At 37.0% G+C, this 15,356-nt stretch overlaps 2 protein-coding genes across 2 annotated transcripts; both read right to left on the bottom strand.

Moving 5' to 3' along the window:
- Nucleotides 1-7,798: 7,798 nt before the first annotated feature.
- On the bottom strand, nucleotides 7,799-8,422 carry LOC141631130 (uncharacterized). The gene has a single exon (XM_074443843.1). The coding sequence runs from the start codon at nucleotides 8,420-8,422 to the stop codon at nucleotides 7,799-7,801; it is 624 nt and encodes a 207-aa protein (XP_074299944.1).
- A 3,458-nt stretch (nucleotides 8,423-11,880) lies between these two features.
- Nucleotides 11,881-13,507, bottom strand: LOC141631129 (uncharacterized). The gene is made up of 3 exons (XM_074443842.1): nucleotides 13,341-13,507; nucleotides 12,889-13,264; nucleotides 11,881-12,789 (listed from the first exon to the last, which is right to left on the bottom strand). The coding sequence occupies exons 1-3, from the start codon at nucleotides 13,505-13,507 to the stop codon at nucleotides 11,881-11,883; spliced, it is 1,452 nt and encodes a 483-aa protein (XP_074299943.1).
- Nucleotides 13,508-15,356: the final 1,849 nt, after the last annotated feature.

Genomic DNA, 15,356 nt, shown 5'->3' with positions numbered 1-15,356 from the left:
CAACCACCACGGCGGTCAACGACGGTCAACGATAGGTCCTGGTCAAACACTATTGATCCACCGTCATGGTGACGGTCTCAGTTCGTCAAACAGTGGTCTAGTTTACAAGTTATTACAAAGCAAAGGTGTATACATGAGACGGTCTTAGAATATTACCTTGAGACGATAAAAGACGATTAATTCCTTGCTATTCCCCTTCTAATTCTCCCTCTCTCTCTTATAATTTATTTTTCAGATTTGATGAATAATAAGGACCATTGCTTGATGTTTCATCTAATTATATTGGTAGGCTAAGGTTATAAGGAACCAATTAGGAAATATAAAATATATTATTATTAGTAGTAATTATTCGATCCCGACAACTACTCTATTAATTTATGCAACATACATGGGCGATCCAAGCCTTATAGCACACGGCCCAACTCCAATTCCGTCTTTCTTTATTTTATTATTATATTTATCCCGCCTTATTTTCAATTATAAATATAAACGCCTTTAATTATTTATTCGAATTTCGTAAATTAGTTATATAAACATCACTAAATTACGGGGTATTACAATATGTTATCACTTACCACACGACCTCTATATAATGCAACATGTGCAACAAAACTATAACCCAAGCAAAATTCATGCAACATTTCAATTTACGTTTCCCGACTCATAACCACCCACGTAGTGACCAACCGAAACAATAGGATCTAGTTTTGAAATGAAGGATCCTTCCCACCCAAAACTGACCTCTTATTGCACTCAAGTCGGGTTCATTTTATTAAACACTCCTAGATTCATTTTGGTCCATTGGTTTAGGTTCCAAAATCGTCGCTCTGATACAACTTTGTAACACCCTCTTCTTACCCGGCCAAGGTAATTGGGAGATGTTACCTTCTCGGTTTCCTAAGGCGGTGAATCGGAGATACAATAAAGAAACACTTATTATAAATGAAAAGTTTAGTGATTACAAACCATTAACTAATGAATAAATGCAACTCATGGCTACTATACTCATCTAACTAACTACACTCATCTCGTGACTCATCAAGCTCGTTCCGTCTCCAGCGTACTATCCAAACAACCTGTACTTAGCCTGCTCCCCATATGACCAAAGGATATCATATGGATCGACACATGCCACCCCAAAAGAGACAGGTGACAATGCACAGACACAAAAACGTCAGTTTCAATAAACAAATAAACTGCGACACGACGCAAGTGTGTGAATATGCAATATGACTACTAATATAAATGAGACTCTATCAAACAACCACCATACCGGTACTGGGACACGCCCAGACGTACCAACAACCACCACAGTACCGGGACACGCCCAGACATACCGACAACCACACTGGTACCGGGACACACCCAGACATACCAACAACCATAAACAGGTACCGGGACACGCCCAGACGTACTGGGTCCAGAAGCAAACCGGATCCCCTGCCAGACGTCGTTTCTCAACCACACACGTCCCCCCAAACTCAATCCATTAATGTGCACATCCCTCTTAGAGTGGGAAGCTCCAAGAGGTGACTCAAGTGTAAGACGGTCTCCCAACCGTCTTACCTCTCCAAATAATCAACAACCACACTGACAACCAGAAGAACAACAACGACAACAACAACAACAACAACAATAACAACAACAACAACAACAACAACAACAACAACAACAACAACAACAACAACAACAACAACAACAACAACAACAACAACAACAACAACAACAACAACAACGACAACAACTTCAATATATATGATGACGACCAATACATGAACCACAACCAACATATCATAATCATCCTCTTAATGAACTGATTACCACTAAATATGCCACAATGCAAATGCCTTAATTATGCAAGACTAACTACAAGATCAACATAAACAACTTCACATTATTGAAACCGAGTAGGATTAACCTACCTTTTAGCATACTCCATAAGCTAATCCAAGACAATAAGAATCCATCTCATAAATCCATCTAATCCTACAATAATCACATAACAACTATCATAATACATCCTAATCTATTATAAAATTAAAACCCCTTATTATTACCCTCTAATTACCCATAAACACATACTAATTTCTAATTAATCAACCCAATTGAAAAACCCCAAAAGTTAGGGTTCATAAGACTAGAAAAGGGTAGATCTTAACTTACAAATCAAGAGGAAGGAAGGAGAAAGGTAAGAAATCCACTAAACCAAGCTTGAATCCCCTAATATGGTGTTTGTGAGGGTTTTAGAGAGATGGGAGAGAGTTTGGAGAGATAAGGAAGAAGGTGGAAATGATTTTAGAGTTAGGGGGGAAAGGGATTAAATCCCGTGTTCTGAAAACAGTGGCACTCAACCGAGTGCCGAGTTCACTCGGTCGAGTATCGCTCACTCGGTCGAGTCTCGGTCCACTCGGTCTACCCGGTAAAGTGAACACCTTAGAAACTACGAGGTATTACAACAAGTTACCAAAATCCTAAAATATATTAACTAGATATATATTGGGATACCGTTGAATATTAGATTTAATATTTCTAACTATTAGAAAATATTAATAATATTTGAGAGGTATTTTATAGAGCTAAATTTTTCCACATGCAAAAGATGTGTTAAAATAAAACGAGTAACAATTTCTCATTTAACGGGGGTGGTGGCCGGTTGGTTTAATAGAGGAGAGAGGGATAATTAGTGTTATTATCATGCTTGTAACATGTGCATAGGTAAGAACAAAAGGGGTGGTGTGCTCAAGGTTTAGATTAAAGTAAAAGTAAGCACTAATCATGCCTACGCTAGGCCTAGTCACACGCCCTACTTGGACAATAATGGATCCATTTTGATTTTATAATTTGTCTCACAAATTTAATATCAATCATCCATTTTATCATCTTATATGATAAAATTGTTTCCAAATTGTTTTGTCTTACAACACTATATATATGTACATATACATATAATATGCACTATCACTAATCTCATTAGTCAAGTGTTGTAGTTTTAGTAAATTAACAATTAATTACTAAAACCCATCACAATAATTTATTATTCAATTATCACATAATTGAATAATGAATTCCTTCAGCCCGAGTTCGTAACTCGATCTCTCTAAATTAATTCAATTGACTAACTCTTAGTCAGTTTATCAAGGGACCAACTAAACTGTATCTCATACAATTAATTAGATGTTTATTGGGGTTCGTTCCTTTAGGTGTGACCGAAAGGGATCAGTTGATCACCTCCGTCATACGACAATAACGTCAAACTCTAGTCAGCCAATCGTTATTGATTTACGTTAATCATCTCACATGGATTACATAAATATAAATATCCCTATTATATTCCTGTAATGAGATTTAATTTTTAAATGCACTATTGTGGAGGACACTAACTCCAACAATCTCCCACTTGTCCGATACAAGGTCTGTGTTACCAATTCTCTTGTCCGATTTAATCTCCCACTCAATGCAAGGTGTCTTTCAGGTCGCATTTGCACATGAACGTATCGTGAGTTGTTTTCTCGATCGGGAGAATGACTGCAAGATCGGAAAAATCTCCCATAGATTACTTCCAAGCGTGGCCACGCATTTCCAGTCACAACTCCTCGAGTGCCCCGAGATATGGAAACCCAACGTGGGTTGACAATTCATGTATGCCCTATCTATCTTCGCTCAATGCAGATCACCATGACCCAGTAGATATCCTTTGGCCTCCTTTCACGACACGACCCAGGACGAAAACCAAGGTCACTCGGAAACTACACTAACTCAGATAATAGTCTCCAGTCAAAAGAATCGACTCATAGGAATATCATAGAAGTCCCTGCCACGACCAGGCGTCTGAAATAAAACTAAGGGACTCTATAAATGGTCACTGTCCGGCAAAGTGTCATACAGTCTGCCTATGTAATCGATCAGTCATCTATATGACCTCATGGTATTAAACCAACCATCGATCAACTTAAATTATAGTCACTCCGAGACGTCACCTCATAAAGTGACTAAGGACAAAATACAAAGTTCATCTTGTTCACTTGAATAGTGTTCAAGTTCTCACACAACCTATTCAGATAACAGAGTATTGAAATTTAATCTTATTAAAAGAAAGAATTCATAAATGAAAACTTAAACAATGAATGTGATCATCATATACTCCCTCCATACCAGACCAATGGTAACATTGACCGTTTTGCCACTATTCATGGTCGTAGGGAATCTTCGATATTATTCTTAATCTATAAGACAAAATATAGTCATGTGAGATCTTCTTTGATTTATCGTCATGAATTCTATAAGAATATCAAACTTTTATAATTTTTAATAATGTGTAACAAAAGATATTTACGTTGCAAAACGTGTCTCGACAAGTGTGAAAAAGTCAATGTTACCATTGGTGTGGTATGGAGGGAGTATATAAAATTGATACAATATCCAATTATTACATATCCATAATCTAAAGAAAATCCGATACTCGTCTCAATCCCATTGCGACGATATGACCATCATTCTTAGCCTTCGATAATGGCTTGGTTAAAGGATTAAGAAGAAATCGTCTGTCCCAACCTTACAAATGTCAATTTCTTTCCTTTCCACGTAATCTCTTATTACATGATATTTCCTTTCTATGTGGCTGGATTTATTACTAGATTTGGCCTCTTTAGCTTGAAAGATAGCCCCACTATTATCACAATACAGAGTGATAGGGTCTTCGGCGGTAGGGACTACTCCTAGTCCTTCCATGAATTGCCGAATCCAAACACCTTCCTTTGTAGCTTCCGACGCTGCTAGGTACTCAGCTTCTGTTGTAGAATCCGCAGTGACGCTTTGCTTGAAGCTCTTCCAGCAAATTGCTTCTCCATTTAACATAAATACATAGCCGGATTGGGATTTTAAATCATCCCAATCGGTTTGGAAACTAGCGTCCGTGTAACCTCTTACAAACAACTCAGTTTCTCCTCCAACCACTAAGAACGAATCCTTAGTCCCCTCGAGTACTTAAGGATGTTCTTTACGGCTATCCCGTGACACTCACCTGGCTTGGCTTGGTAACGAATCGTCATGCTCAAAGCATATGCGACGTCAGGATGAGTGCAAATCATAGCATACATGATAGACCCAACAGCGGAACCATAAGGGATGGTCTTCATTCATTCAATTTCCTTAGGTGTAGAGCTAGACTGTGACTTGCTCAAAGTGATCACTTGACCCATAGGAAGAAATCCTCTCTTGGAGTCCTTCATATTGAACTGATCAAGAATCTTATCAGTATAAGCTTCTTGACTCAATTCTAGTATCCCTATAGATCCGGATACCCAAAATGCGTTGTGCCTCTCCGAAATCCTTCATCTGGAAATAATTTCATAGCCACTCCTTAATAGAAGTGAGCGTCAGTACATCATTCCCGATGAGCAATATGTCATCCACATATAAGATAATGAAAACAGCTTTACTCCGACTAAACTTCATGTATAAACAAGGTTCCTTAACGCTTCGTGTAAAACCATATTTTCTAATAACATGATCAAAGCGATGGTTCCAACTCCTAGATGCTTGCTTAAAACCATAGATGGATCTCTTAAGCTTACACACCTTCTTAGGGTTAGATGTATCTATAAAACCTTCAGGTTGTGTCATGTGCACTTCCTCTTCTAGAATCCCATTCAAGAAGGCGGTTTTGACATCCATTTGCCAAATCTCATAATCATGAAATGCGGCAACCGCTAAGATTACCCTGATGGACCGAAGCATAGCGACTGGAGCGAAGGTTTCGTCATAGTGAAGACCATGAACTTGAGTGAAACCTTTTGCCACCAATCTAGCTTTGTAAACATCTATATGTTTATCCATGCCGAGTTTGATATTAAAGATCCATTTACACTAAAGGGGTCGCACTCCCTCAGTTAATTTCACCAAGTCCCATACTTAGTTTTCAGACATGGAATCTATTTCGGATTGCATGGTTTCAAGCCAATACGCGGAGTCGGGACCAGAGACGACCAATTTATAGGTAGTAGGTTCGTCAGTTTCTAAAAGTAATAAATCATTGTTTTCCTCTTCGATGTTTCCGAGGTAATGGTCAGGTGGGTGACTGATTCTACCGGACTTCTTAGGATCGATTACCGTCTCAGAAGAGAAGGGAATGTTATCCTCCATATTCTCCTCCACCTCATTCTCGGTTTGTGGCTCTTGAACTTCGTCAAGTTCAAATTTTCTTCCACTCTGTCTTTTAGAAATAAAGTCTTTTTCTAGAAAGACAGCATCACGAGCCACAAACAATTTGTTCTCATGACGGTTGTAGAAGTAATAACCATTCGTTTCCTTAGGGTATCCTAAAAAAAGATATTTGTCAGACCTTGGTGCGAGTTTGTCATCAGACTTGTTCTGGACATAAAAATCCTCTTGAATGACAAATAGGGGACCTTCCCCTTCCATATCTCATATGGTGTCTTGTTGGCCGCTTTAGTCGGCCTTTGATTTAGTGAGAATACTGCAGACAAGAGGACAAAACCCCAAAATGAATTAGGAAGCTCAGTTTGACTCATCATAGACCGAACCATATATAATAAACTTCTGTTTCTCCTTTCGGCCACGTTATTTAATTGTGGTGTGCCAGGAGGAGTGCATTGTGATAAAATGCCGCAATCATTTAGGTGAGAATCAAATCCTTTGTTTAAGTATTCACCACCATGATCGTATCTTTGGGTTTTAATCTTCTTATCCAATTGGTTCTCTACTTCATGTTGAAACTCTTTGAACTTCTTAAAGACTTCACTTTTGTGCTTCACTAAGTAGACATACCCATATCTACTTAAATCATCAGTAAAAGTGATGAAGTAGTGATAACCTCCACTAGCGGTAATGGTTAATGGACCACACACATTGGTATGTATGAGGGCCAAAACCTCACTAGCTCGTGTCCCTTTTTCCCGTAAAAGGAGCAAGAATCATCTTGCCTAAGAGACAAGACTCGCATACAAGATAAGATTCGTAGTCAATTGGTTTGAAAACTTTGGATGAAACAAGTCTCTTAATGCGTCTTTCGTTTATATGACCTAAACAGCAATGCCAAAGGTAGGATTCATTAGAATCACCCATTTTGAGCTTCTTGCTCACGACATAATAAGCTTCGTTAACATCATTAAGAACATAAATACATCTAATATAAATGGCCTTGCCATAAACCAAATCATTTAATAAAAAAGTAAAACTATTGTCCTTGATCACAAAATAAAAACCTTCCGCGTCTAACATGGATATGGAGATAATTTTCTTGGTTAAAGTTGGTACAAAATAAAAATTATTCAAAAACAACTCTAAACCACTAGCTAAGGTGAGTACATAAGTCCCCACGGAAACGGCCGCTACTCTAGCTCCATTCCCCCATGCGAAGATCTACATCACTCTTGGCTAGTGCTCGCACGTCTCTTAGGCCCTATAAATGTTTACAAAGGTAAGATCCACATCCGGTATCTAATACCCAAGTGGAAGTGCAAGCATAATTAACGTCTATCATATAGATAGAGGAGATCATACCTATGGGTGTTACACGCCCTTCCTTGATGTCCTCCAAGTATTTGGGGCAATTTATCCTCCAATGCCCTTTGCCATTACAATGATAGCATTCTGCATCGGATGGTGTGCCAAGTTTTGACTTGGGCTTGCCATTCACAATGGCTTTGCCCTTTCCCTTGTTTAGTTTCTTACCTTGTTTCTTGAATTGGGATTTTTCCTTCCCTTTCCCCTTTCTAGCTCCAAGAGACACGTTCTTTAATCTCATTGAAAGAACATCCTTTTGGTCTCTCCCACTAGCTTACATATCCCTCTCCGCTTCGGTGAGTAGTGCATGAAGTTCATGGTAACTCTTATCCATGTTATTCATGTTGTAGTTCACCCTAAAGTGGGCGAACTTGTTGGAAAGCGAGTGGAGAATGCGATCCACCGCAAAAGTTTTTGGAATGTTACACCCTAGATGCTCTAGGGTGTCGATATGTTCGACCATCTTAAGGACATGAGGACCCACCTTTTGGCCCTTCTCAAGCTTATCTTCGAAAAAGCGTACCGCCGCTTCGTATTGGCGGATTTTAGGTGTTTGTGAAAACATTGTATTCATGCGGGTGAATATCTCGTATGCATTTATAGAAATGCATTGAAGCTTGAGTTTTGAGGACATCGACCATATCAAAACATTCTTAACATCGTTTGACATCCTCATGTACTCGTCATAGGCGGTCCGTACCACCGTAGTAGCCCTTGGACCGGGCTCGGTGGGAGGGGGATCGGTCAAGTGAACGATCACGTTATTGGATAACGCGGCGCTCTTAATAGTGGATTCCCATTCAACAAAATTGCTTCCGTCATCTTTTAAAGTACATTTGTCCATTACGGACCTTAGCCAAGAATCTTTTCCTAGTGGAGTAGTGGAAGAAGATACCATTGTGAATTATGAAGCTACAACAAAATAAGGATATATTTAAACATTCATTGTTATAATTATATACTTGTAAAACAATTTTTATCAAGTTTTAGCATTTATATAATGATCTCTCACAAAATTATATAAATGATTCTGAGGACCACTTTCTTAGATAAAAATGAACATGTTATGCCACCTTTTATGTAAAATAACTGTAAGTCAACGTTTGACTAATTCTACTTTTATAACTCTCGGTTGACGAATTTCAATTAAATCCATCCTCTAGCCCGGAAACAACTCTTATCCCATTGAGTCCATCCCAATTTTCGCACATGATCTCATCACCCTACTTACCCGAGGTAAAAAGAGTCCACGTTGTGGTTGCCCCAATGAACACGGGATTCAAAGGTGTTACTAGTTGGTAAGGCTAATCTCAATTATTTTACATGTGAGAGATCTTGTCAGTTTAGTTATAAATTCCCTATAAGTGAACTAAGTCGACGAATGTAAATAACCGTGAATCGACAATCGAGTAATAAAAATGCATGTGAGTGGCGAGTTTGGCATGAGCGAAAATTAAAAGCAAGCAAGCAAATAAGAAATCCTAGTATGGCCACCTAGTTAAATAAGAATAACTACATTATTACAAGTTCGGAAACCAACTCCTTGGTCTTTTGCATCTTCATTGGAACATCTTCCAAAATGGCTTCATCTTGTGGGATTTGGAACTCCTTTCCAAAAATAACACCGTTTCGAGGAAGCTCCATCTTATGGAAACGCCGATAATAAAACCTACTATAATCAAATTATATAGCAATTCCTATTATACATTAATTAAATGAAAATAAATAAAATCTATTAATTAATTACAAACCGACGATACGAGATCGTATTTAAATTACAAAAAAATTGTTATTCTCATTCATTACGAATAATAACGATTAAAATAACTAGGCCGTACTAGGTTCAAATTATAAGAATAATTTAAATAAATGAGACTCATTTATTCAACATAAATAAAATGCTTGAAATGCTATATAAAAATTCCAAAATCGCCCCTAGCACAATCATAAGTATCTAACTCGGTTTTGTGGACTTAATTGATTTTTAACCGTTTAAAAATCAATAATCAATGCTTAAAACATGTTTAAGCTCAAACTAATTGTCTAAAATGTTTTATAACTCAACCATTAGTCCCCACTAATTTGTTGATAAATAATTAGTTTGAATTGATATTATTTGCTAATTATATCGGTTTTAACATAACCTTTTATGAACTAATTCAAAATAATTATAACTATTACAAAATTTTGAAAATAATAATTTTGTATATTATGGAAAATATCCAGGGACCCAAAAGTTTAAAATTCTCCAAAAAGTTTGAATAAAAATTTTGAAAATTAAAATATCCATATTTATCGATTTATACAACAACAACAACAACAACAACATCAGAGCCTCAATCCCAAACTGATTTGGGGTCGGCTGACATGAATCATCCTTTAGAACCGTCCATGAGTGAACGTACACCTCAAAATGCGAATAGAAAAGGGGAAATGAAAAACAAAAGGGAGAGCAAAAATGTAATGCAAAGTCAAGGTAAACTTACAGTTTTTAAAATCGAATTCCAGATTTCTTTTATAAAAACTTAAAATTTAAATCGATTTATATATCCATATTTATTAAAATATCTATATTTACCGATTTATATCTTTATAAAAACCAATAAACATCAAAAAGAGGTGAAATAAATTTTTTAAATTTCACTTTTAACTTTAAAAACATATTTTTGAATATACAAAAATTGCTCATGCCCAGAAAGTGTCGTTCCATATTTAGAACAAAATAAACCCATTTTATTGACTTTTTAACCATAAAAAATCAATAACCATGCAAAACTCAATAACAAATCACAAAATTTTACATACACTATGTAAAACATTAATGTGGGATTATATAAAATTTTCATGGCCAAAATCAATATAAAACTCATTTTAGTTAACCTTTTAACCAAAATGCGGTAATATTGACTTGGTTTTATATAAAAATGATAATAATTAGCAAAATAACTCCATAAATTACCAAATTTGACCACAACCATTTTAAGGTCGGTATGTAGCATGAAATTAAAAATTTCACGCCAAAACATATTTTAGCATATTTTTCCGATTTTAGATATGTTATCCTTATAACTAGAATAAAAACTAAAATCATAATGTATGCAACAAGTCTGGCTCTGATACCACTTGAAAGTTCCTTAACTCATAATAGTCATCTATAATATATGTAAAAACCATTTTAATTTAGATGACCAAGATCTATGTTGCATGCATTAAATATTTAGCCAAGAGAGGAGAGTAATAATGTTCATTACATTAGTAGATCGGAAAATATGGGCACAACAAGATCTCCTATCTATGTTGTTCTTGAGCTTACAATAATAGGATGATCCTCCAAGAAATCTGATAAGGCTAAAGCCGTATCCCCTAAATCAAAGTAATCCTATAATACTACTAATAAAAAGATAGCTAGCGGTAAGTAGGGTATCGTATCCACAGGGAGGCGGTAATATTCTAGTCTGCTAATATCTAAGTCCGTCTTAAAGTAACAATTTTCTTGAAAGTTAGTTGATTTCTATAACTAATTGCAGAGTAAATAAAAGTGAATTCAATAATATTAAAAGGTCTAGGGATCGGGTTCACTAGGTAGTCATCCAAGGGTGAGATTTAATTTATTGATTCAGCAATTTATATTTTTGAAAGTCATATGATCGATCGATTCTAATATGTCTTTTTAGATATAAACTTAACATGCGATCGTTATTATTAAGTCAGTCTAATTCAATTATCGTCGCCTATACTAGTCTTAACCCAGTCGGTGAAAATCCTAGTTTGCAAGACTAATTAACCAATTCTGCTCAGTATTAATCAATTAGATTTAAGACAACAATTGAACAACAACTAAAAGCAGTTTAACAATTAACTCATTAGATAGACCCCTTCTAATCAACCTAGATCCCCTTTCACCCTAGATTATAAATTAGCTACTCATAAATCGAAATAAACAAGTACAAATAATAATTGAACACATAATTAAAATAAAGAGAAGGGAAGAAAAACTTAGTCTTAAATTAAACTAGTATTCGATAAGTAGCCGTCAACGTACGTACAAGTAAAGGAGGGAACAAAATCTGAAAACAAAAAACTAATCCCTAGCTAAAGTTACGTACGAAAGGTTAAGTATCCCTTCTTTATTTCCTTAACTAGTGTTAAACCCGTGAAAAAAATGCACGGGACGTAGTAACAATCGCTAAAATTAGATTCGTAAGCATATAAATGAGCATGATTAAATTTCCAAACTCGTGATAATTTAAAAAATCCACAATTGAATATTCGACGTATATGTTATTACGATTGTTACTACACTAATCACTACCATACGATACAAATTGTCCAACAAATGTAGAAGTAATATGAACTTTACAAATACTCAAAAATTTCTTGGTAAACTACGTTGGTTGTAATATTTGATGTACGCTTGTTACTGTCGCAGATTAATAGTTTAAGGCCTTGTTTGTTTGTAACCCTCGAGATCGCGACATAAAGTTGTCCATGACTGAAGACCATTCTTGGAAGATAAATGCTCACTTGAGATAAGGACTGGCCCTGGCTTTTGTTTATTGTCATGGCAAAACAAACAGCAATGGCAAATTGTCTTCTACTAAACCGGACTGGAAATTTACTGGAATCTGAAGGAGTGAGTGTAATACGGTCAATGTGCACTCTATCGCCTTTATGACTACCAGTCAACACTGTACAGCTAATTACGTGTCTCCCTAAATCTGTCACTATTAATCTGGTACCATTGCACAACCCACACGATTGATCAATGTTTCTAAGGAGCATAACCATAGCGCCGACTTTCAATCTCAATTCATGGTTTGGGAGGCCAGAACATTTAATACTGTTCAAGAATTCTATGGAGTAAAGGTCAGGCTCGCCCATAGTTCTATCATCTCTACTTACCTCATCAGAGCTTAAGTAAATTCTCTCTTCCTCATGGATAAGAGATAACACATAATCATTTACATCTTCAACTATTTCGTGAGTGGGTGCAAGAATTGCCCTTTCTTGAAGATAATTTGGGTCCCATAACCGATTTTGAAGATCAGGATAAGTGATATCTACTAAGGAGGCAATGGGATTAGTCACGTGTTGAATAAGTAAATCGTCGGGGAACTTTATGTCAACCTCAGCATCACCATCATTTGGATCCTCGACCAACCCATCTCCAATTTTCAGAATCCACTCCGAGAATTTCCTTATCTCATCTACATTAGTGTCTTCACTTCCGGCTTGTAAGCGCATATTTTTAGTCAATGTAAACACCTGAAATATAAGACATACACATCTTAAAACATTGAAAGAAAACATAAATTAATTGAATAGCGTTTTAATGCCCATTTGGAAACTAAGTTTTGAACATACCTCACATGAACTCCACAAATACGACGAACAAAGAGAAGCATGCACAACATCAGCCCTGCTCCCTTTGGAAACAACCGGTAATGTTTGGCGAAAATCGCCACCAAAAACTACCAATTTCCCGCCAAATGGTAGTGTTGCATTACGCGCATCTACAACACGCATGACGTCTTTCAAACTTCTATCAACAGCCTCGAAACCATGTTTATGAGTCATCGGCGCGTCGTCCCATATAATGAGCTTCGCTCTGATCAGCAATTCCGCTAAATCACTACCAGGTTTAATTCTGGGGCAAGTGGAGTTCTCGGTGAGATTGATTGGAATGTCAAGTCTCGCGTGCGCTGTTCTACCACCAGGTATTAACGTTGGTGCAATTCCGCTAGATGCAACATGCAAAACAATTTCACCCTTGCTTCTGAGGGCAGCACATAAAGTTCGCCAGATGAATGTTTTACCAGTCCCCCCTATAGCCATACACAAAAAACACCCCTCCTTGATTATATGCAATAGCTTCCATAATTTCATTATAGACCGTCGTCTGCTCATCAGTCATTGAAGATAGTTGAGACGCATGTTCTGCCTGGAGCGATTCTTTGTCATAAGACAACTCATCCATAACCATCGTGTTCGCGTGATGTGTTGTTGACGATGTATCGGGTAGGGGCATCCCTTCAAATCTTGCCAAACTACTCCCATTTAATTGGAGTGATGCTTCTATGTCGATCAAAGCATAATTTTTTAATTCCTCATCAGTTAGTTCCAAACCTATGATGATGTTTGTAGTGTCATCATAACGTATTGATAACTATTATATGTGAAAAGAATGTAAATTAGATGATCTAAATAGAAAGCAATATATTAAAGTAGCACCTCAGTTTTGAAGAATATTACGTTGCCTGTGAAGGATATCATCCGCTAGAAGACTCCACGTTGCCTCCCAGACTCTATTTGGCATGGACAACGTCCCAGATAACAATAAAATCCGCTAGTTTTCTAAGATAAAATCCAGAGGCCCATTCGCTTGCTTGCTCTATCGCATCAATGTACTCTTTGTCGTCACCGATCAAGGCATATGCATAACACGCTTCCCTATACGTGACATAGAGAGTGCCGTTAACCCTACTTATGTCCTCGTAACTTTTGGGTCCCTTTACATGGTTCTCATGAAACATAATTCACCGCAAGTCGGCAGCACATGTTGCAACCTGCCTATCTTAAAATTCTGTTTTCTAAGGGTCCACTCTCACTGATCTTAATTCCACACAAATTTAGTTGGGAATTGACAGTACAATAAGTCATTCGCTATCTTCAACTCTTACTCTTCACTACTGTTAACTTTCTGTAACACCCCCATTTATTCAGGAGCCTTTAGCTAGACATTCCAAAATAAATAGAACTGTTACCATCTCGGTTTCCCGAGGTAGTGAATAACAAAGTCCAACTCACCAAAGTACTTTAAATCAAAACTTAATATTTACATGTTTATTACAACTTAACCAACTAAAACTTAATATAAAATACAATACATCTCGCAGCGGAAATAAATAAAGTGATATAAATGTTCTATGTGATCTAGACTTCAACTATGGTCCAAGTTGAGCTCTCATCCCAGTGCTCCCGAGTCAGCTAATCTTTAGTACCTGTCAAATCTGCTCCCCATAAAACGGTTCACCGCAAGTGTTCACGAATACACAATCAACCGCGAGGTTGAGTAGAAATAAACTAAACAACAATAATAATCCAACCCAAAATAAATATTCATCAAGTTCTCATCACTTTATCCGTACAACTCACTTACATCACTGGCAGTAGCACAACCCCCTAAACACCGTGATATGCTCAACTCAATAACTGGCAGTAGTACTTTCGTACCATACTCAACTGGCAGTAGTACCCCCGTACTCTGCACAACTGGCAGTAGTAATCACTTACTATGCACAACTATCTGGCAGTAGCAATCACTTGCTATGCACAACGTGCAGTAATAATCACTTGTTATGCACAACTGGCAGTAACACACTCCGTGTTATGCTCAACTGAATAATCAACTCTCCATACCAAATATAACCCAACAACAAAACTCAATAAAAATCCCGTCATCAATCTCAACCAACATCTTAACATACTCCATTACTCTACTTTTAATAATGAATCACAATATTAACCTTAACCTCATAAATCGTCACATTTAAACATTCATTCACTTAACAATAAAATCGAGTTGAGTAGGAAATTCCTACCTTTTAGCAAATCCGCGCACAAAAGCTAATTAGTAACGATCTTCTACAAAGTTGGATCCTTAGTTAAGAACGATGACGATGGAAAAAGGCGATCTATAATGAAGACGAAAATAAGACGGTTAGGCTTGTGTTGAGGTCGTCGAGCAGGTGCTAGCTCGATCAAGCCGCTATCCTGTTGCCTACTTGCTTACTCTTTCTCGCTCCCCCTTGTTTTTTTCTATTTGTTTGATG

The sequence above is a fragment of the Silene latifolia genome, chromosome Y, assembly GCF_048544455.1.
Source record: "Silene latifolia isolate original U9 population chromosome Y, ASM4854445v1, whole genome shotgun sequence".
In the NCBI taxonomy this organism is placed as follows: domain Eukaryota; kingdom Viridiplantae; phylum Streptophyta; class Magnoliopsida; order Caryophyllales; family Caryophyllaceae; genus Silene; species Silene latifolia.
Note: the sequence above shows the minus strand (reverse complement) of the source record. Positions and strands in the feature narration are given on the sequence as shown.